Below are 23,929 nucleotides of genomic sequence, written 5' to 3' on the forward strand. Positions count from 1 at the left end.
GAAGAGGGAGCTGGCTCGAAGATAATGCCGCATCGATCGCACTGTGGACCGGCGGTTGAAGAACACTGTTTTGGGCCTGATGCATGTGCTGGCCCTGTGGACCGGCAGGAAATTTCTGTGGACCGGCACTGGTCCATGGACCGGTGGTTGAAGAACACTGATTTAGTTAACACGTTTCTGTAGTAAAGATATATAATAAGAAAGCTTATCAAGCAGTAGGTGAATGTATTTTTACTGGATATTAGCAGAAGTTTTAAATTAAATGACACCTTTCCAAAAGATGGAGACATAAAAATGCACTGTGCCATGTTAAACAAAGTGTCCAGTGAGCCCAGCATCTCAACTGATGGTGGCCAGCAGATCGTGAAAAGTAAATGCTTTCCTTGTTGCTCACTCCTAGGGAAAGTAAATGTTTTCCTTGTTAATCACTCTCAGGAAGAAATAATGGCTTTTCCAGTGCAATAGGCGAGACATTCTACACAGATGGGTAATATCCCCATAGCCGCGTGCATCAGCAGAAGGGATCTACTCCGGATTGTTCAGTCTGCCTCTGCTGTACTTCACTGGGCTCCTTAGCTCCACCTACAGTTTTTCCTTTTGCACTCATGCCTGCCGGAGTATTTCTTCTGCTCTCCCCATTTTATTATTTTGTTCGGTATATTTTTTGCCCCTTTTTGGGGGATTCTGGTGCTTGGAACATTTTTTCAGCTCTGCCTGCATTGAGAACACACAAACTTCGGTCTGTAGCTGACAGGCCGATCCCAGTGGGGTACCTGTTAGCCAGCCTACACTGTTCTTTCTGAAGCCCAGGGCCGTCCCTGGTCTCACCTATTGTTAAGCAGGGGTAGAGTGCAGGCTTTCGGGCGCCCTTAGGAGACTCAGCGGTGTCTTGCATGGTGCCGCTGCGTTTTCTCACCTCTGCCCATCTGTTGGTCCGCAGGGGTGGAGGTGTAGTCAGACTTAATGGAAACATGAATGGAAAGCTAAATGAAACAATATGCATTCAAATTGATATTTTGTTTTAATTTCTGTTATAAGATCCTTTTGCAAAACCTTATAATTATCTGTCATTTTTTGTCATTGAATAATTTCATGCCATTTGCAAATTTGATCACCTTACTTGTCATTCCTATCTCCAGATCATTTATAAATCTGTTAAAAAGCACATGTGGTAGGCAATTTCAGTCCTTGAGAGCCACAGGCGGGTCAGGTTTTCAGGATATCCGCAATGAATATGTACGAGATGGATTTGCATGCACTGCCTCCTTAAGATGCAAATCTATCTCATGCATATTTATTGTGGATATCCTGAAAACCTGACCCGCCTGTGGCTCTCGAGGACAAGAATTGCCTACTTATTTTCTATATCAACTAGCTCACTATTATCCATGGTAAGGCATGACTTGACTTTTCTGAGCCCATGTTGACTCATTCCTATTAAGCTGTGTCCATAAAGTCATTTTGTTTTGTAATTTAATTTTGGCCATTTTACCTGGTATCATCATTAAGTTAACTGGTCTACAATTTCCGTGTTCACCTTTGGAGCACTTTTAAAACTAGTCATTATATTGGACACCCTCTAGTCTTATGGTGTTTTGAATGGCAGTTGGAATTGCTAAACTGTTGTTAGTAATCTCAATGTTGGCTCTGGGCTGAATGCTTCCCAGTCCTGGTGATATATTGCTCTTGAGGTTGTCGGTATGATCTGTTTTAGCTTCTAGACTTAGTGGAATGCTTTAGTTGCAAACTATTACTTGGCCTAAAAGATCATTTCTTTAGGAAATGATTACTTTTGGAATTACGCCATTTACCGTAGTTTGTTTGAATGTATAGAACAGTGGTTCCCAACCCTGTCCTGGAGGACCACCAGGCCAGTCGAGTTTTCAGGCTAGCCCTAATAAATATGCATGAGAGAGATTTGCATATAATGGAAGTGATAGGCATGCAAATCTGCTCCATGCATATTCATTAGGGCTAGCCTGAAAACCCGACTGGCCTGGTGGTCCTCCAGGACATGGTTGAGAACCACTGATATAGAACACTAAGGGCTCCTTTCACTAAGTTGCGATAGCGGTTGTAGCGTGCGCAGAATTGCCGCACACATTAGATGCTAACACCAGCATTGAGTTGGCATTAGTTCTGGCTGTGTAACGCGGGTTTAGCGCACGCTAAAAACGCTATCGCAGCTTAGTAAAAGGAGCCCTAAATGAGGTCAGTTTTCAAATGACATGGAAGAGTTCAGTTCTGTGTGGGATGCAGAGATTGGATGCCTATATGGCTAGCATATAAGTTTCAGTTGCACATACCAAAACCAGATATAGCCCAAATATATATGATAGACATGTGGAAGGGCATTTTCAATAGGACAAGAAAAACATCTCAAATATCGGGTAAAGAAAATGTACATTTTCGAACTTACAAGTTGTCTCTCTCTCTTTTTTTTTTTTTTTTTTTTTAAATGGCCCATTTAGACACCCATTTCTTGCCATTATCGAAAAAAAGTCCAAATGACCAAAACAAGCCATTTGCATGTAGGAGGAGTCAGCACTTTTAATGGATTGACCACACAGATATGCCAGTAGAGCAGTGGGACATTCTAGGGAGCACTGCTGTAAACTTCATATTAAAGAGTGCCATGTACACATCCCACCATAACCCACATACATTGTATGGTGAGCCCTCCAAAATGCTTCCAAAACCTACTGTACCCACTGTCTAGCACCCCAATAGCCCTTATGCCTTCAGGTGTCACATAGATGGCAGTATAGTACATTTTTGGTGGGTTTTCGTTGTATCACACTTTCCACCACAAGTGTACTGGTTAGGGTGGCATAAGGGGATGGATCCCCTTCTCTGTAGTCCACTGCACTGCCCACCAGGCTACTCCAGAGACCTGCTTGCAGCTCTACTAGGACTGACCATAGGATCTGCAACTATCATAGAGACAGATATGTACTGTTTCATGCAGATATTTGGAGGGTGGGAGAGGGTCAGTGATCACTGGGGGAGTGTGTAGTCATTTGGCCAGCTTGGGTACTTTTTTGGCTCTTATTTGTTTTAAAAACAGGTCTAGTCCAAGTTGTGCCCTGGAAATTTTGTAAATTGTGTGATTATTGCTGTAAAAATTCCAAGTGCTAAGCCTGCCCTAAGCCCACCCAAAACACACTTCTAACATGTCTCCTAAGACTTAGATTCACTGGAAACAAAATGACCAGAAAGACATCTAGAAAGTCAGTTTTGAAAATGCCCACTTGGACATTTTGATAGTAAGATGTGTAAGTGTTGGTTTATGTCATATTTTGGATGTCTTTCTTTTTTGAAAATGAGCCCCTTAGACACCTAATATTTGTGCCTACACCTATAGCATAGATGCATATTTTCTTAAGCTCATACTATCTCTTGGATTCTACGAGGTCTCTTAAAGTTTCTGCACTTTCATATTTTCGCAGGAAATGGTTGGGACAGGAATAGTGGTAAGAGGACGTGTCGTAGAATGTCATGTGACTAGTCAGTCAGGCAACTAAGTGATGTAATTTGCTTTTCAGATATTTAATAAAGTGTTTAAAAAATAAAAGTGTGGAAACTAGGGGAATGGGTGACGAGATGGCAGATGAAGTTCAACGTTGAGAAATGTAAAGTATTGCATCTGGGAAGCAGAAACCCGAGGTACAACTATACAATGGGAGGGATGTTAGTGGATGAGAGTACCCAAGAAAGGGACTTGGGGGTAATGGTGGACATGATAATGAAGCCAACGGCACAGTGCGCAGTGGCTGCTAAGAGAGCCAATAGAATGCTAGGTATAATCAAGAAGGGTATTACAACCAGGACGAAATAAGTTATCCTGCCGTTGTATCGGGCGATGGTGCGCCCGCATCTGGAATACTGTGTCCAATATTGGTCACCGTACCTTAAGAAGGATAAGGCGTTACTCGAGAGGGTTCAGAGGAGATAAAAGGGATGGAAAACCTTTCATGTGCTGAGAGATTGGAGAAACTGGGTCTCTTTTCCCTGGAGAAGAGGAGACTTAGAGGGGATATGATAGAGACTTATAAGGGGCATAGAGAGAGTAGAGAGGGACAAATTCTTCAAACTTTCAAAAAATATAAGAAGAAGAGGGCATTCGGAAAAACTGAAAGGGGACAGATTCAAAATGAATGCTAGGAAGTTCTTCTTTACCCAGCGTGTGGTGGACACCTGGAATGCGCTTCCAGAGGATGTAATAGGGCAGAGTACGGTATTGGGGTTTAAGAAAGGATTGGACAATTTCCTGTTGGAAAGGGGGATAGAAGGGTATAAATAGAGGATCACTGCACAGGTCTTGGACCTGTTGGGCCACCGCATGAGCGGGCTGCTGGGCACGATGGACCTCAGGTTTGACCCAGCAGAGGCATTGCTTATGTTCTTATGCTTATGTTAACTTTTTGAAGACCCCTCATATATATGGCAGCTAGATTTATGAACCAAAATTTGGGTCTCTCCCAAGAAGTGCATGCAAATTAATTGACGAACAAGCCAATTAATGTCAGTAATTGGGTACTAGCAATGTATTGACATTAATTGGCATTCAATAAAATTTGCATGCGCATCTGGGTGTGCACTGTTCTATTTTAAATGGCGCCTAACTCTTAATAGCACAAAACTCAAAAGGGGTTAGGGTGCGAGAGGGACAGTCTCAAAAGTTACTTCTTCAGCACATCCAACTTGGATACTAGCAGTTATATCAGGTTTCAGCAGACTTAAGTCTAGCACCTAGAATTAGGCGTGGGAATTGGTAGTAAGTGTGGTTTTATTTTGGGTGCCAAATTTTGAATGACGTTTGTAGAATTTGAAAATGACCCAAAATGAACTTTGCCTCTGACTGCCACTGCACTGTCTAGATCAGGGGGGTCCCTAAAGTCCCTCCTTGAGGGCCGAATCCAGTTGGGTTTTCAGGATTTCCCCAATGAATATGCATTGAAAGCAGTGCATGCATATAGATCTCATGCATATTCATTGGGGAAATCCTGAAAACCCGACTGGATTCGGCCTTAAGGAGGGACTTGGGGACCCCTGGTCTAGATAGTTTTGAAGTGGTCCAGAGCAGGGTAGATTTGATTTAAATCAAATCGATTTAAATCACTAGTCAGAAAGACTTATACCTATCTTTCTACCTCTTATGAAGCCGCATTAGGCTTTTATATTGCTGGCCACAGCGGTTAAACCTCAGACAAAGAATTCCTACAAGCGTTAAGAGTTTTTACCATTGAAGCTGGCGATAAAAAAGCCTAATGCGGCTTCATAAAAAGGGGGGTTGATTTAAATCATGATTTTTACAGAAAGACTCATTCTTGCTAGTATAATCTTAATATTTACAACCAGATGAAGATTTCATTTTTTTGGGGGGAAAAAATCCCTTTTCAGATTACTTTTTTAGTTATATTGAAAAATTACTGATTTGGTTATACTATTAGAAATACATAGATAAATATGAAATTATTGCGAGGTGAACTATCTCCAGCATTAGGTTAATCATTCATATTTGGACAACTTTTCTGCTGTACTTTATTGAAAGGAGAAAAATAATCATTATTTTAACCGGAATTTAAATAGTTTTATTTAACTAAACAATAACATTATATCATATATATTCTTCTATTTGCTTATACATCCATGTTAACTGATGTGGTTGAACAAAATAGCTTTTAAAATAACTTACCCCCCTCTTTTACTAAGCTGCAGTAGAGGTTTCTACTGCTGCCCAGAGTGCTAAATGCTCCGCTGCTCCAATGCTTATAGGGGGAGAGAGTGGCTCAGTAGTTAAAGCCTAGTATATAAATGATACGTAATTTGGTTATCCTGTTGTTCAGTATACGGGCATCATTTTTACATAAATGATCAAACACCTTCTAGTATCAAATACTTTAGTGACGGTCCATGGAGTATTCCAGAGAGGCAATTGTGGAGGTGTAGCTTGAGGTCGAGAGGATGGTTTTAGGCAAAGATGTAGATTTTTAGGGCTTTCCTGAAGCTTATAAGTCCCTCAAGGGTGAAAATCTGTAATGATCTCCCTTCAGAAATCAGACTTCTTTCCTCTTTGACATGTTTTGGAAAAACCCTGAAAACATATCTGTTGAATAAATTTTTAGATGACAAATAAGAGATGGTAATAGATGAACTTTCCTGTCCAACTTTTGTTCCCTAATATTACTTTGAGTAAACTTTTGTTAACCGGTTCGAGTCCCTCTGGAGAATGACCCAGTCTATAAGACTAAGGTTTGGAATGGAGGTAGGTTGTTCCATAGGTTTGGTAGGAAATTGGAGTAAGATTGTTTTGGGGCTGTTTGGAGCTGGAGAGTGTGTCCTTGGAGTGTTTAGAAACATAGAATATGACGGCAGAAAAGGGCCGATGGCCCAACAAGTCTGCCCACTCAAGAACCCTTCCTCCCAACTAGCCTGCCTACTCAAGAACCCTTCTTCCCCGGAGTATCTATTGTTTGAGCATAACTCTGTAGTACTCCCACCTGTTTGTCCCATCGACTCTTGAAGTCGAGCACGCTACTGGCCTCGACCTCCTGGCGGGGAAGATCATTCCATCGATCAATCACCCGTTCGGTGAAGAAGTATTTCCTGGTGTCACCATGAAATCTTCTTCCCTTAAGTTTTAGTGGATGCCCTCTTGTCGCCGTGGGACCCTTTAGAAAAAAGATTTCCTCCTCCACTTTGATGTGACCTATGATGTATTTAAATGTTTCTATCCCCCTTGCTCTGCGCTCCTCGAGAGAATATAAGTGCAGTCTGATCAGGCGTTCTTCATATAGGATGTCTTTAAATCCTGAGACCATCCTAGTGGCCATTCTCTGTATTGACTCCATTCTCTTCACATCCTTTTGATAATGTGGCCTCCAAAATTGGACACAGTACTCTAGGTGAGGTCTCACCATGGATCTGTATAACGGTAGTATGACTTCCGGCTTTTGGCTGATAAAGGTCCTTCTGATGCAACCAGCTCCTTCTGATGCAACCAGCATTTGTCTGGCCTTTGCTGAAGCTTTCTCCACCTGATTAGCAGCTTTCATATCTTCACGGATGAGAACTCCCAAGTCCCTTTCTGAAGTAGTTTGTAGGTGTTCTTCGCTCTGCTAGTATCGTGGTTATTCTTATTTATTTATATTTATTATATATTATAATATTATTATTTTAAATTTGTTTCAGCTATGCAACACTTTAAGGGAGAAATTCTAAATCCAGTAGATGCCCTACCGACACCTTAGTTAATTGAAAAACGCTGTTAGAAACAACAAAACAAAACTGGCAAAGTTGAGGCACCTAAATAAAAGGCACTGGAATCGCACCTAAGTAGTAGTGACCAATGGCAAAAGTGGTGTAGCGCAATTCAGACAAAGATAGGCGCCCTAAATGTAGGCCCAGAAAAACCAGGCCTCCATTTGTGGTGCCTATCTGTGCTGCGGGATCCTGACAGTGGTCCACAGCTTACCATCAGCTGATCGCAGCAGAGAAATTCCCAATCAGTTGAGCCGGCAGGACTCCCTGAAACTACAGCTTCGAGGAATCCTGCCGGCTCAGCTGATCAGGGATCCTCTACTACGATTAGCTAAACTGGCAGGGGGATCCCCGATTCCTCTCTCTCTCCTTCCCTCCCACCGACCAACTCCTCCAAGGAGAGACCACTTCCCCGACCCCAACATCCCCTACACCTCCCTTGTACCTTTGATGAAACTTTGGCAAAAAGGATACAATATTGCTTGATTTTATCTTTATGATTTGTGACTTTTATCCATTTTTATGTTTCAGTCTTTCGTGTGGTATTATATACAAAAACTTGTTTCTGTTTTTAAGATTTATGTCAGGGAAAGATAAATAATGTATTAAAACTTATGGTAAGAATGTCTAGTCTTTGTAGATTAGCTTGCAGTGATAATCCAAATTTCTAACCTAGGTTTATATTTGAGTGAACCTTCCCCCACCCTCTTTTTTTTGGGAGGGGGACCGTTACCTTGGTTTATATTCGGATTTGTTTAAATTTAGGGCACTGCATGATAAGTGATGTTTAGTGTGGGCATTATAAATTTTACAGCATTCGTTCTAAGATACTACGGTATAGTGCAAGCTTTAGTGCAGGGGTGTCCAACCTGCGGCCCGAGGGCTGCATGCGGCCCTGTAAAGGATTTTGTGTGGCCCTGGTCGAGGGCGATGCAGTGTTTTCCTCTGCTGCCCTGGGTGTTTACCGGCTTGCCGGCTCCCTCCTCTGTATTGCTGCAGCGTTTGCGCATTTGTGCGGCCCCAGAAACATTTTTTGGGCCAATGCAGCCCAGGGAAGCTAAAAGGTTGGACGCCCCTGCTTTAGTGCATAGGCTATATGGTATTCTAAGCAGTTCCACTATAATTTTTCTGTTGTATAAAGAACCCTAAATTAACCACCAATTTCAGAATATTCCTATCTCCTGAAATCTTTGAATAGGTTTACTGCTTACTTGTGTCATAATCCAAGGAAAGGGACTAAGTCTTAGAAATTGAGCTATTCAGCTGTCTAAGTAGTCAAGAAGATTCTGATTCAAATGCAGCAACAAGCCACATATTTCTCAAGTAAGTGTGCAGTAAGACTTGGTACCTTTTCTTAGACTGTGACACATTTCAGTTCTGAAGAATTACTTAATTTGAGTTTCAGGGTTTTACTGAACATGTTCTAGACATGTATACACATTGTTGGAGATGCTGTTATGGAATACGTGGCAGAAGAAATTCGAGCCAGCTTTTCATTTACAGTAGATCTTTTCCATATGTTTCCTGTTAGTAGTTTTCTTTCCAAACAATAAGGGCCTGGTTCACTATTTCTTTCCCATGAATACAGAATGGGAAAAATCAGGCCCTTAATCTCACAAGAAAGAAATATATGCAGACTTTATCCTGTTTAAAATATCCCATAAAGAGATATTTCAAGTTCAATGTTGATTTCTTTTCAAACTTGTTTTGTCATGTTTTCAAATGAAGGAATGAGATCTTTTTGAGCTTAAGTAACACAACTGCTGTATTTGTTTTGACTGGTTCATTGAATAATAACACAAATAAGCTGGGTGCCCTCAGGATGGGTCCCAAAGTGACAGATTGGGTCAAGATCTGGTTGAGTGGAAGGTGACAGAAGGTAGTGGTCAATGGAGATCTCTCGTCAGTATTTATAAAAGAGGACACATCTAATGTGCCAGAACCTGAAAAAATCTTCATAGGAGATCAAGCAGAAAAACTAACATCCATCGAGATAAGCTTTGAGGACGTACACAAGCAGATAGATAGATTAAAAACTGACAAATCTCCGGGCCCGGATGGAATCCACCCTAGAGTATTGAAAGAACTAAAGGAGGAAATAGCGGAACTACTACAGCAGATTTGTAATATTTCCCTGAAAACAGGCGTGATCCCGGAGGATTGGAAGATAGCTAATGTTACGCCCATCTTTAAAAAAGGGTTGAGAGATGACCCGGGATACTACAGACCGGTGAGTTTGAATTCAGTTCCGGGGAAGATGGCGGAAGCGCTGATAAAAGACAGCATCGATGAGCATCTAGAAAGGAATAAACTGATGAAACCAAGCCAACAAGGCTTCTGCAAGGGAAGATCATGCCTAAGAAACTTTTTGTACTTCGTCGAAGGAATAAACAAACGGATGGACAAAAGGTACCCTATGACATTGTATACTTAGATTTCCAAAAAGCCTTTGACAAGGTACCCCATGAATGCCTACTACGGAAACTGAAGAACCATGGGGTGGAAGGAGACGTACACAGATGGATCAAAAAATGGTTGGCAGGTAGAAGCAAAGGGTAGGAGTGAAGGGCCACTACTCGGACTGGAGGAGGGTCACGAGTGGTGTTCCGCAGGGTCGGTACTCAGGCCGCTGCTGTTCAAGGTATTTATAAATGATCTAGAAACAGGTATGAAGTGCGAAATAATGAAATTTGCAGACGACACCAAACTATTTAGTGGAGTTAGGACTAAAGAGGATTGCGAAGATTTACAAAGGGAATTGAATAAACTAGGAGAGTGGGCAACGAGATGGCAGATGAAGTTTAATATAGAGAAATGTAAAGTCTTACATGTAGGAAACAGAAACCCGAGGTATAGCTATACGATGGGAGGCTGGTAATGGGTGAAAGTACCCAAGAAAAGGACTTGGGGATAATAGTGGACAAGACAATGAAGCTGTTGGCACAGTGCACAGCGGCCTCTAAGAAGGCAAATAGAATGCTAGGTATTATTAAGAAAGATATTACAACCAGAACGAAAGAAGTTATCCTGCCGTTGTATCGGGCGATGGTGTGCCTGCATCTGGAGTACTGCGTCCAATATTGGTCGCCGTACCTTAAGAAGGATATGGCGATACTCGAGAGGGTTCAGAAAAGAGTGACACGCTTGATAAAAGGTATAGAAAACCTTTCATATGCTGAAAGATTAGAAAAACTGGAGCTCTTTTCCCTAGAAAAGCGAAGACTTAGAGGGGACTTGATAGAGACTTACATGATCATGAAGGGCATAGAGAAAGTGGAGAGGGACAGATTCTTCAAACTTTCAAAAACTACAAGAACGAGAGGGCATTCGGAAAAGTTAAGAGGGGACAGATTCAGAACCAATGCTAGGAAGTTCTTCTTTATCCAGAGGGTGTGATAGGACACAGTACGGTATTGGGGTTCAAGAAGGGATTAGACAATTTCCTGAAGGAAAAGGGGATAGAAGGGTATAGATATTGGATTACTATACAGGTCCTGGACCTGATGGGCCGTCACGTGAGCAGACTGCTGGGCATGATGGACCTCTGGTCTGACCCAGGAGAGGCACTGCTTATGTTCTTATGAGAAAAGGAATGTTACCAGTGGTGCCCTTCAAAGTTAGGTTCTTGGGCCTGTTCTTTTTAAGGGCTGTCAGGTAAAATTTGCTTCTTTGTGGATGATACCAAAATCTGCAATAGAGTAGACACTCCTGGTTATGTGACTAACATGAAGAAGCATCTTGTGAAGCTTGAACAACGGTCAAATTTCAAAGATTTAATGCTAAGAAATGTAAGGTCATGCATTTGGGCTGCAAAAAAACTGAGGGAACGGTGCAGTTTAGGCAGTGTCTTGCAAACTATCTGGAGCCATGGATTGCTGGAAGTGCGCGGACATCGATGCAATGACTGCACATTTTATTTATTTATTTCTATTTCTATCCCGTCCTCACAGTAGCTCAGAATGGGTTTCAAACCAACATTCACAATGGAAAACATTTTGGACAGTTCAAAGACTATACAGCAACTTAAGTACAGGAGAGTGCAGAAAGAATTAGGAATATAAGGGGGGTCAAGGGTAGTCATCACACTGACAATCTGCGTATGCGCGAAGGTCCTGTAGACAGGTCCTGTAGACAGGCCCTGAGCTGCTGGTGGAGTGGGGGGTGCTCAACAGGAGAGGAGGAGAGGCACCAACACCAGCTGACTTTCTACATGATGTGCCTCTCTTTGCAAGAGACACGTTCTGTAGGCAGTCAGTTGGCGCCAGCGACATGCGGCACACAGTTTGCGATTCACTGGTTTAGGGGGTGAAGAATTTTTGTGCACGAAAGAGGAGCAGGATTTGGGAGTGATAGTATGTATGTGACAATATTGAGGTGGCCAAACGGGTTGAAAAGGTGTCGGTGAATACTAGAAGGATGCTTGGGTGCATAGGGAGAGGAATGGCCATTAGGAAAAAGGAGGTATTGATGCCCCTATATAAGACTCCGGTGAGACCTCATTTAGAATATTATATACAATTAAGGAGACCATACTTTTAGAAAGATAGCAACGGGATGGAGTCAGTCCAAAGAAAGGCAACTAAAATGGTTGGTAGTGTACGGGGACATACATAGTAACATAGTAGATGACAGCAGATAAAGACCCGAATGGTCCATCCAGTCTGCCCAACCTGATTCAATTTAAATTTTTTCTTCTTAGCTATTTCTGAGCAAGAATCCAAAGCTGTGCTTGGGTTCCAACTGCCGAAATCTCCGTCAAAACCTACTCCATCCCATCTACACCCTCCCAGCCATTGAAGCCCTCTCCAACCCATCCTCCCCCAAATGGCCATATACAGACCGTGCAAGTCTGCCCAGTACTGGCTTCTTAGTTCAATATTTAATATTATTTTCTGATTCTAGATCCTCTGTGTTCATCCCACACTTCTTTGAACTCCGTTACCGTTTTCTTCTCTACCACCTCTCTTGGGAGTGCATTCCAGGCATCCATCACCCTCTCCTTAAAGTAGAATTTCCTAACATTGCTCTTGAATCTATCACCCCTCAACCTCAAATTATGTCCTCTGGTTTTACCATTTTCCTTTCTCTGGAAAAGATTTTGTTCTACGTTAATACCCTTCAAGTATTTGAACGTCTGAATTATTTCCCCCCTGTCTCTCCTTTCCTCTAGGGTATACATATTCAGGGCTTCTAGTCTCTCCTCATACGTCTTCTGGCGCAAGGCTCCTATTATTTTCATCGCCCTCCTCTGGACCGCTTCAAGTCTTCTTACGTCCTTCGCCAGATCTCAGTATGTATACCTTAGAGAAAAGGCGGAAGAGGGGAGATATGATAAAGACGTTTAAATGCCTATGTGGCATAAAAACGTGTGAGGCAAGTCTCTTTCAATTGAAAGGAAACTCCAGAGTGAGAGGGCATAGAATGAGATTGAGAGGTAATAGGTTGAAGGAGTAGTGTAAGGAAATACTTTTTTACAGAAAGGATAGTAGATGCTTGAAATAGTCTCCCAGTAGAGTTGGTGGAGACAAAGACTGTGTCAGTTTAAGAAAGAGTGGGGCAGGCACATGGGATCTCTTAGGGAGAGAAAGAGATAATGGATGCTGCGGATGGGCAGACTGGATGGGCCATGCAGCCTTTATCTCTAGTCATGTTTCTATGAATATTGAGCTAATGTCCAATATCTTAGATATACTTATAATTTTTTGTGTCACAACCATCACTTATTGCATAAAATTAATATAATACTCATCCAATTGACAGCCAACAAGTCAGTATTCAACTGGCAGCAGTCAGACAATTTTTAAGTGCTAACTTCTGCCAGCTGAATTAGACTCAGATATTTATTGGCAGGCCATGTCCTGGTCCCTATCACTTATGCAAGTCCCATCCAATATTCGGCAGGGACCCAAATAAGACACTTGTGCAAATCCTGACCATATGACATTTTGAAACTCCCTATCCACCCTACCCAACTCCCAAAGCCCTCCTTAAAACCCTAAAATACTCTCCCACACTTGAATATTTAAACCACTTTTCATAAAACATATAAAACTGATTAAGAACACTTCATCCATTGTTCTATTCAATAAAGCAGCCATGTCGTTGTCAAGCTTCTGTATATGGCTTGGGGATGAATTCCAGATCACTGATGTAATCAGTGAAAAACATCTGTTTCATACCTGACATTTTTCTCCTCAACCCTGCCTCAGGTAATCCTAGCATTATCACATCCTGAGAACCTAACACCTGTGGGAGTTCATATATCAATGTTTTCTCTAAATACTCATTCTATTCATCTTAAGTTCTTAAAAACTAGAATCAAAATTTTAAACTTAAAACATTTCTTCCACCATCAATTAATGTAGATCTGGCAAAATAGGAGAAATGTGTTCCCTACAGCCTCATCCAATTAATATCCAAGCTGTGCCTTGGGAAAAAATGAATGAAGAAAACCCGGCAAACATGTCAGTAACACAGTTACTGACAGGTCTACAGCAGTCGGGTTTTAGGATAGTAAAACCCGATGCAAAATATCCAAGCAAATGTTAATGACTCAATCGCATGGCTATTTTGTATGGGGTTTTACTCATTTGCATGGGTTGGGTTGGATCGGATCAGAAAATACATGGTGGGCTGTTTAGTGAATCGGGTGGGTAACAGCGATCCTTGCTAAACCTGTGAAAACAGGCATAGTGATGATCACTGACTTCAGTGAATTGGGCCCATTGAAACATAGAAACATGATGGCAGATAAAGGCCAAATGGCCTATCCAGTCTGCCCATCCGCAGCATCCACTATCTCCTCCTTTCCCTAAGAGATCCCATGTGCTTGTTCCATGCTTTCTTGAATTCAGTTTTTGTCTCCACTACCTCTGCTGGGAGACTATTCTATGCATCTACCACCCTTTCTGTAAAAAAGTATTTCCTTAGATTACTCTTGAACTTTTAGTCACACATAGTCTTTCGTAGCCAAAAATAACTAACATTCATCATCTTCTGTCTGTATTCGACTATCTGGCAATGATGCAGGTATAGTGGCAGTCTTTTTAAAGATGCTTTCCAGTATCATCTGTCTAATTAACAAAGGTTTTTGTTTCAGTATACTCTCTTTGATCAATCTCATGCTCACTGATACAGTAAATGTACGTTGTCCCATGCCAGGAAGAAACTGGTCACCCATTTTCACCATATCATCTATAAGGATTTTTTCTCCAGTCTTCACAAAGTCTTCATCATCACTACTTTCCTCAGGCTTTTCTTTATTTAACACCATTTCAGCAATCTCACCATTGCTGAAGGACTGCACAACAGGTGTATCTTTGTCAATATTCAGTACTTCATTAGTATTAGCTGCTTCTAACTTCTTAACATTTTCAGATGATAGACTTCTAACATAAGCAATGAGGTTTGATATCATCACCGTTTCAGTACTGACTTGGAAACATCAAAGTCTTCCTCTACAGTTTCATTTTCATCAAACATTGTTGGTGGCCAAAGTTTATGCCAAGCATTTTTTTAATACTGATCTAGTTACATCTTTCTAGGCATTGGCAAGTCTTAAGGATAAATGGTATCCTTAAGACTGAACTCTGTGAGAAATTATTGAATTCTGCCTCTGTTAATTGCATTAAGCATGCTATTTAGAAAACAGTCTTTATACTTTGTCTTCATGGAACATAAAATTCCTTGGTCACAAGGATGTAGTAAGAATGTCACATTGGATGGGAGGTAAATGGCAGAAACATTATTTTTCACAAGAAGTTCTTGAGTTGGATAAGAACATAAAATTTGCCACTGCTGGGTCAGACCAGTGGTCCATCGTGCCCAGCAGTCCACTCATGCGGCAGCCCTTAGGTCAAAGACCAGTGCCCTATTTAAGTGTAGCCTTGCCTGTGTATTTTCTGGTCCAGCAGGAATTTATCTAACCTTTTCTTGAATCTCTGAAGGGTGCTTTCCCCTATAACAGCCTCTGGAAGAGCATTCCAGATTTCTACCACTCTCTGGGTAAAGAAGAACTTCCTTATGTTTGTACGGAATCTATCCCCTTTTAACTTTAGCGACTGCCATCTTGTTCTCTCCACCTTGGAGAGGGTGAACATCCTGTCTTTATCTACTAAGTCTATTCCCTTCATTATCTTGAATGTTTCGATCATGTCCCCTCTTTTCAAGGGAGAAGAGGCCCAGTTTCTTTAGCCTCTCATTGTTCGGCAACTCCTCCAGTCCCTTAACCATTTTTGTCGCACTTCTCTGCATCCTTTCGAGTAGTACTATGTCCTTTTTCATGTACGGTGACCAGTATTGGATGCAGTATTCCAGGTGGGGGCGTACCATGGCCTGGTGCAGCGGCATGATAACCTTCTTGGATCTGTTTGTGATCCCCTTCTTAATCATTCCTAGCATTCTGTTTGCCCTTTTCGCTGCTGCCGCACATTGTGCGGACTGTTTCATTGACTTTCTACAAGTACTCCCAAGTCTCTTTCCTGGGGACTCTCTCCAAGTATAGCACTGGATATCCTGTATTCGTGCATATGATTTTTGTTACTGACATGCATCACCTTGCACTTATCCACATTGAACCTAATTTGCCATTTTGCGGCCCATTCCTCGAGTGTGTTTATCTCGTTGTAGGTTTTCGCAATCTTTCAGTGTCCTCACTACTCTGTATACTCACTACTTTGTATAATCTGCAAATTTAATCACCTTACTCGTCATGTCAATTTCTAGGTCATTTATAAATATGTTGAAGAGCACGGTCCCTAGCACCGAATCCTGTGCAGAGCAGTTGTCTAGAACTAATAAAACTTCATAGTTCAGCTTCTCTACAATGAGCTCTTGCTGCTGGCACAAATCATTAAATGTTTCTCTGGCTACCCATGTTTTCTTGTTAGCATAATATCCATATGTAGATAAAGTACACCCTTCAAACATCGAGGATGTTGTCTTTTTCCAATCATTGCCAAATTTAATTTGTGTGTCCCTGCAGCATTGGTACATGCAAGAACAGTTATTCTGTTCTTTAAACTAGATGACATGCAAGAACAGTTATTCTGTTCTTTAAACTAGATGGTGCTGGTTCATCAGCTTTTATGTATTTCTAGGAACATATTGCCAGTAGAGAACTGTTTCATCAGCAATGCAAATTTGTTCAGGACCAAGATTTCCTTCAGATATCCTCAGCAAATTTATCAATGTAACTTTCACTTTCCTTGTAATCAGCAGAAGCTTTTTCACCACAGATTTTGATATATTTAACACCATGGCACTTCTTAAATTTCTGTAGCCAAACTTCTCACCGTCAAGTGTTCAGTTCTTGATGGTATTTTTTGGCTTGCTTCATTACCATCAAACCAGTCAATGGCATGCATTCACACTTTCTTTGCCAAACTCACTCAATCAGCACATGATCTAAATGTTCATTTTTTGCCTTTTCTAGTTTTCATTAATTTCTGGTCATCACTCTCCCTGTAAAACTTCAACAACTTAGCTTTCTGTTTATTAAATCCTATATGGTTGATATTCCCACAACATATTCTTTAGTTAGCCATTGTACAGAGACACACCTTCATCAAGATTCTTCATTACCTAAACTTTCTGTGCTGTTGACAGAGAAGCACTTCCTTTTCTGCTTCTCATTGCCACCCTAAGAGGAATCTGCATCTCTCTCTTCCATTTTCTAGCCCTTCAACCTTTTCTGCTCTTTTCTGCCACCCTGAGTGGAATCTGCAGCTCTCTCTGCCAGTTGCCAGCCCTCCGACATGAATTGTGCAGAGATCAGGAGAAACACGTGGTTTATGTTATTTTTCTGACTATTTCTGGTCCACATCAAGTTTCTGTTTTTGGAGCTTTTCATTTTTCGGAATTTTAGATAAAGGACCTTTCACCTGTGCTGCTATATTAACAGCTTTTCCTACATACCCTGACCACGAATGTCTGAACTTAGTTATGTGTTAAGAATTTTTTTTTAAATTTTTAAATAGCTTATTTGTTGCTACTTTTTAACTTCACTGCATGCCTCTGTCTTTACTTTTTGAATGAATAATAACTAATTTGACTTTACCCATTCCACTCCACTTAGTAGTCTTTTTACTAAGGTGCGGTATCCGTTTTAGCTAACGCACGCCAACGCATCCATAGGATAAAATGAATACGGTCACACGCGTGGAATTTAGCGTGCGTTAAAATAGCTAGTGTGCCTTTGTAAAAGGACCCCTTAATTTTGTAGAGCTCTGTTTTATCCCCCCCCCCCAGCAGACTCTTCTCCCAGCTGAAGAGCCTTAACCTCTTTAGCCTTTCCTGATGGGGGAGCTTTTCCATCCCCTTCTCATTATGGCACCCCTACTTTGTACCTTTTCTGTTTCAGCTGTATCCTTTTAGCCTTGCAGTATGTAGCTGTAGTTTGAGCTGCTCTTTGCAATGCCCAATATTGCCCATACTTAAGGTGCATATAATTAAGGTGATAACGTGAAAAGGAAGAAACAATTGTATCTACAATTCTCCCTCCATATTCATGGGGGTTAGGGGCAGAGCTGGCCCAAGAATAGGAAAAGTTAGCAAATAACTTTTTGGGCCGACTCTGACCCATCCCCTCCTGCATCCCGGACCTCCCCAGACCTTACCTGGTGGTCTAGTGGTGACGCGGGGCAGGTGCAATCGTCCTACACTCCTGCCCCGTACAGAGTTGTCTTCAAAAATGGATGCTGTGAGTTCCCGTTGTAATCTCGTGAGACCACGGGAACTCACGGCAGCCATTTTTGATGACTGCTCTGCATAGGGAAGATCGCACCTGCCCTGCGTACCACTAGACCACCAGGTAAGGTCCAGGGAGGTCTGGGCAGCCTTTAAAACTTAAAACATCTGGTGGTGAAAAAAATTGCGAATAACTAAATTCACGGGCACTAAACCCGCAAATTCGGAGGGAGAAGTGTATTGATTATTGTATAGGAATAGGTTCCATCACCCAATATTTTTATCATTGAAATATACAACAGCAAAACATGGAAAAAATCCAACATTTTTATTAGATACACAGTCCAAGATATTTTTTTAAAATCAATTAATTTATAGTGAATACAATTAACAAATATACATTAAGTAAATACAGAAAATATCAATTTTTACAGTACAGACATTATAAATATTTGAACCGGTTGACATATACATTTGCAGCTATTCATTTCTTGGTAGGAATATTTTAGGTTACCTAATTGAAGCTCTTTTCCAGTTAGCTTGCTGAATGAAGATAAATGATTCTATTTTGACTAAAGGAAGAACATAAAAGTTAAATCTCTTATCAAAATCGTATTACAATATGAGTACTACAGAGGATCTTATAAATCAGTCTAATAAGCTTAAAGTATATAATAAATCAAGAGTACAGTTCTAAGGTTTATCATGATATGGCTTGAGGCTTGACAAAAGAAGTTACTATATGATATTGCTACAGCAAGGATTTGCACATAAATAACTACAATTTATTTTGGTTTTGCATTTTGGAGTGTCAAACCCCATTTTGCTTCACATAAAGCTTGTAAATAAAATCTGAGATGCTGAGGTCAGAAGTTCCAAGTAACATATAAACAGCTATGTGACATAATCAGTACACGTTTTTGTTTCTTCCACAACCAGTCTATCAATTTATCTGCCGTCAGATTGACATTTACATTTTATGTATAATAATGTATTACCAGTTTTTAAATATGTTACTATAAGCACTTATTCACTGCTGTTCAAAAAGTATACACATTTGTACTGTAGTTCGAGAAAAAGGTGCTAGGTTTTTTAAAAAAATATAAAGAACCAGCTATTTTCCAAACAGCTCTCAGGCACCCTAAGCAGGTTTGGTGTTCAGGATATCTTTAATATCCATAAGAATTCTGGGTCCCTTTTACAAAGCACGCTAAATGCACTGAAGCCACCGCGGCTTTGTAAAAGGGGCCCTATGTAAATTGAAGTACATTCAAATGGAACTCATATATTCGTTATGGATTCCATAATTATGTTCTTGTGATTGGTGATTTAAGAACTATCTAAATTTATAACTTTAATTTGTTTAAATTGTTTCCATGTCCTAAGAATGGGAGAAAATCATATCTGTTTTAGATAAGGCCTATTTTGCAAGACTGATATAGTTGATGCATTTAGGGGTCCTTTTATTAAGGCATCTATTATATTCTATAGGCGCCTTAGTATTTAGCATGCATGCCTTAATAAAAGGACCCCTTAATTTGTAACCTCAGATAAAGTATGACAAATGATATGGGCTTAAACAACTAAATTTCAAGTATTATCATAACCAGCAACATAACAGATTTTTGTTTAATTTTTAGTAAACATTGTTTACTACGTTTTCATTATTATTACTAATAATTGTGGCACAGCCTCTTTGTTTTCTATGACACTTTCAGAAATCATGTCATGCGCATTCTAATAGTTGGATATTATAGTACTACTTTCTAAAATTCCCAATATGCACACTTGTCCTACCAAGAGTGCAGCGAAAAGTAGCAGGTTGGATCTCCCAATATTTCACAGGATTCCCAAATAAACTAATTCCTCTGTATAGTGATTTCTTTTGCCTTCCTCCTGTTGGACAGAAGTCGTTCACTCCTACTTTTGAAACTTGGTTAGAATGAAGGAATATGACCTGTAAAAGAATGAAGACATTATAAACTGTTGAGAAATGAATGTACAGTATTTTTTTATTTTAAGGGAACAGTGGCTTGTACAGATTTACTGCATCTGTTAAGTTTACAAGTGCTTCGATTGCTTAGCCCCCTTTTTATGAAGTCGCGTTAGGCTTTTTTATCGCCGGCCATGGCAGTAAAAGCTTTGATGCTCATCGAATTCCTATGAGCATTGGAGCTGATACTGCCGCAGCTGGCGATAAAAAAGCCTAACGCAGCTTCATAAAAGGGGGCCTTAGTTTGGGGATCTTCAAGAACATTATAGAGCTAATAATTAAGTTAATATTGCAGAATAATACATCTTAAAAAGGATGTAAGTATTTAATACAATACAATCTTTATATACTGCTAATACCTCATGGAAGTTCACAGTGGTTTACAAAAAATAAATGATCTAATACATTATGAACCGGTTCTCTTAAAGCTATATCTTTTTAAGTGCTAATTCTTCAAACAGATAGGTCTTTAGATCTTTTATGAAACTCTTAAAGTTAATTTAATTTAAGTGTACTATAAAGTAACTGAGAAAAATGAAGCCACCATATTTGCCAGACAGGATTATGTGTAAGATGTTAGATGAATAAAATGTGAAATGATAGGAGCTCCCATTGTGATCAGGGGAAGGAAAACGAATGGGAGCACTGGATGAGATTAACTTGCTGGTTGAATGTTGGCCAGGGGCTAGAAGTTGCCCACCCACTCAAAACTGTATATGTTAACTTTATGACCTGATGGGATTCTAGGTAAAAGTTAATGTTTAGTCATTTTAAAACACAAATACGTGGCAAGATGGCGGATTGAGGCTGAGCAAAATTCGAGGTTGAGCAGCTGCTGAGTTGTTCTATTTCTTTGATTTCTACCAACAGCGATATGCCTCACTGGAAGCATAAAGGGACAGTGAAGGCGAATTCATCTTTAATGCCTTCACAGACGTTGTCCCCAATCCAGCAGTCCCTTGATCCCTATACAGTTAAACTGTTGAACCAAACGCCCGTTATTTGTCCTGCAGGCGGATTGGAGGAGGGAGACTCTACCACATTGGGACTGGATGCGTCATTGTCCCCACTGGCGAATCTTCCTCCACCGTGCCCGGCTGGTGAACAGGGAGAGATGATGCTCCTGGGCCTAACTGAAGACGCCGAGCTCGAGAGCTTCGAAGGCGGAGTCTCACCCATAGAGCCGAAGGATCACTCTCAGGGCTCTATTGAACCACCAACCGTAGGAACCACAGTGTTAACCCTCAATACTGTGTGGAAGGCAATTCAAAACCTGACAGATTTGGTCTTCAAATCGACCCAAGAGACAACATTACTCATGAGTAAGGTGGACAATTTATCTAAGTCTTTGGAAGTGAAGGGCTCCGAGGTAGAATAACATTATTTATCCCAGGACAAGCAGGCAGCATATTCTTTACGCATGGGTGACGTCACCGACGGAGCCCACGGTACGGACCTTTTTACTAGAAAGTTCTAGTTGGCCGCACCGCGCGTGCGCGAGTGCCTTCCCGCCCGACGGAGGAGTGCGTGGTCCCCAGTTTCTTCATTTCCGCGGAGCGAAGAAGACGTGTGTTTTTTCAACAGAGTTGAAATCCTCCTTTTGCCTTCCCGCTCGCGTTATTTTTTTCGGTTTTTCACCTTCGGGTACTTTTTTCTTCCCAATTCCAAAAAAAAAAAAAAAAAAAAAAAACCTTTCTTTTGTTTTATTTTTTCGTTCCTACCCCGGCGGGGCCTATTGCCACGATCCAGGCCTCGGGGTTTGATTTTGCGGAGGCCGTGTTTCCATTCATGCCCCCGCAACCAGGCTTTAAGAAGTGCCAGCGGTGTGCACGCCCGATCTCCCTCACTGACCCACACAATTGGTGCTTGCAGTGTCTGGGACCAGAGCATCGGGCGGACTCCTGCACCCGCTGTGCCACTCTTAAAAAGCGCACGTTGAAGAATCGTCAAATCCAACAGAATTTACTTTTCGGCACCGGCCCGTCTATGGATTCGACATCTTCATCTGCGGCACCGTCGAAATCGACACCGACCACTTCGACGCCGCCTGAGACGACGTCGGCGCCTCCGGCGCCAGGTAAGCCGGCTAAGAAGCCTTCCACCCTTGAGCGCCCTCCCACCTCGGGGACGGCACCAGTCCTCTCGGCTCCACGCCGGGCCAAGAAACGCTCCACTCCGATATCGGTGAGTGCCTCGTCATCGGCTCCCTCATCGCCGGAGTGTAGAGCGGCACCCAAGGAACCAAAAAAGAAAAAAGTGGTTCCGGTGCCTCCCCTGGATGACCGCATTGCGGCCATCCTCCAGGACAAGTTGCAAGAGCAACTCCACCAGCAACTTCAGCAGCTCTTACCATCTATCTTGGCACCGCTGCTCTCGGTACCAGACCGGCCCGAGCCCCGCACCGTCCAACCGGTATCCACTCCATTGGTACCTATGGACTCTTCCATGCCCATTCTCTCGGCACCGCACGAGCCAGTCGCCTTAACGACGACGGATCCTCCTCGGGACCGAGCAGGACACCGGTCTTCCCATGACCCGGACCGGCACCGGTCTTCCCAAGACCCAGACCGGCACCGTTCTTCCCGGGATCGGGACAGACACAGGTCTACATCGCCAGGGAATGTCTCGGTACGCTCAGGCAAGTCTTTGTCTAAGACTCACCACGCCGACCCGTCCACTCCGGTCTCTCGACACGCAACCACCGATGTCAGAGACCCGGACCTATGGGAAGAATCCCCCCCCGGTACCGAGGAGGATGCATCGTCGTCGGACGAAGAGCCTTCCGCACCCGAGACCACTTCCAAACCTGAACAATCTTCCTTCTCTAAATTTCTCAGGGAGTTGTCAGGGGCTTTGTCTTTGCCATTGGAATCTGACTCCAAAAAGTCACAAGCTTTCCTGGAGGCTCTGGATTTCGATCAACCTCCCAAGGAGTTCCTAAAGTTACCTGTTCACGATATCCTACGGGAAACTTTTTATAAAAATTGGGAGAACCCGCTAACTGTCCCTGGGGCCCCCCGTAAATTGGACAGTCTCTATAGGGTCATACCAATCCCAGGTTTTGATAAACCCCAACTGCCCCACGAGTCTCTCCTGGTAGAATCCACCTTGAAAAAGACTCAGGGCACCAGTGTGTATGCCTCCACCCCTCCTGGCAGAGAAGGAAAAACTATGGACAAATTTGGCAAACGGCTCTACCAAAATGCCATGCTTGCCAATAGGGCAAACAACTACTCCTTCCATTTTTCCTTCTACCTGAAACATCTGGTAATGCAACTCTCCTCCATGCAAAAATACATGCCGGAGCACAAGGTCCCTCTTTTCCAGCAGCACATCTCCAGCCTGCTTCAACTGAGGAAGTTCATGGTGCGCTCTGTCTATGACTCCTTTGAGCTCTCCTCCCGTGCATCTGCCATCGCTGTGGCTATGCGCCGCCTGGCCTGGCTCAGGGTCTCTGATCTAGACGTCAACCATCAGGACCGTCTAGCCAACGCCCCATGTCTGGGAGATGAACTATTCGGAGAGTCCCTGGATACCACCACTCAGAAGCTCTCCGCCCATGAGACCAGATGGGATACTCTCATTAAACCAAAGAAAAAGACTCCTCCTGCTCGTCCTTATAGACCGCAGACATCATATCAACGCCGGTTCTCTGCCAGACCGCTCAACCCACCTGCACAGCAACCTAGGCGGGCCCGCCAGCACCAACACACCCAGGCTCGTGCCCAGCCTAATCAACCTGCAAAGCCTCTTCCTCCTGCCAAACCTTCTCAGCCCTTTTGACTCCTCTCTCCAGGGCTTAGCCAGTCTTCCACCCTCATTGCCTCTTCCTCAGCCAATCGGAGGCAGGCTCCACATTTTCTTCAGCCGTTGGGAGGTCATCACATCGGACCAGTGGGTCCTCAACATCATCCGCCACGGCTACTCCCTCAACTTCCAGACTCTTCCGCCAGACAATCCTCCCGTCGAGTCTGCTTCTCTCTCAAC

The 23,929-nt window shown here is 42.3% G+C and overlaps 2 protein-coding genes across 10 annotated transcripts in view; one reads left to right on the top strand and one right to left on the bottom strand.

Annotated features, from left to right (window-relative positions):
- Positions 1-23,929, top strand: part of CENPP (centromere protein P) — a 366,797-nt gene that overhangs the window by 116,903 nt on the left and 225,965 nt on the right. The window lies entirely within an intron of this gene.
- Positions 18,255-23,929, bottom strand: part of ASPN (asporin) — a 51,202-nt gene continuing 45,527 nt past the window's right edge. For 6 of the 7 annotated variants that reach the window (XM_033926054.1, XM_033926059.1, XM_033926056.1 and 3 more), the window contains one exon: positions 19,709-19,906. In XM_033926054.1, coding sequence (XP_033781945.1) covers positions 19,709-19,906 — 198 coding nt within the window. Of the gene's footprint in view, positions 19,907-23,929 lie in introns of all 7 variants that reach the window. The other variant, XM_033926057.1, reaches the window with a different exon arrangement.

This window comes from Geotrypetes seraphini, chromosome 17 (assembly GCF_902459505.1).
Source record: "Geotrypetes seraphini chromosome 17, aGeoSer1.1, whole genome shotgun sequence".
Lineage (NCBI taxonomy): Eukaryota > Metazoa > Chordata > Amphibia > Gymnophiona > Dermophiidae > Geotrypetes > Geotrypetes seraphini.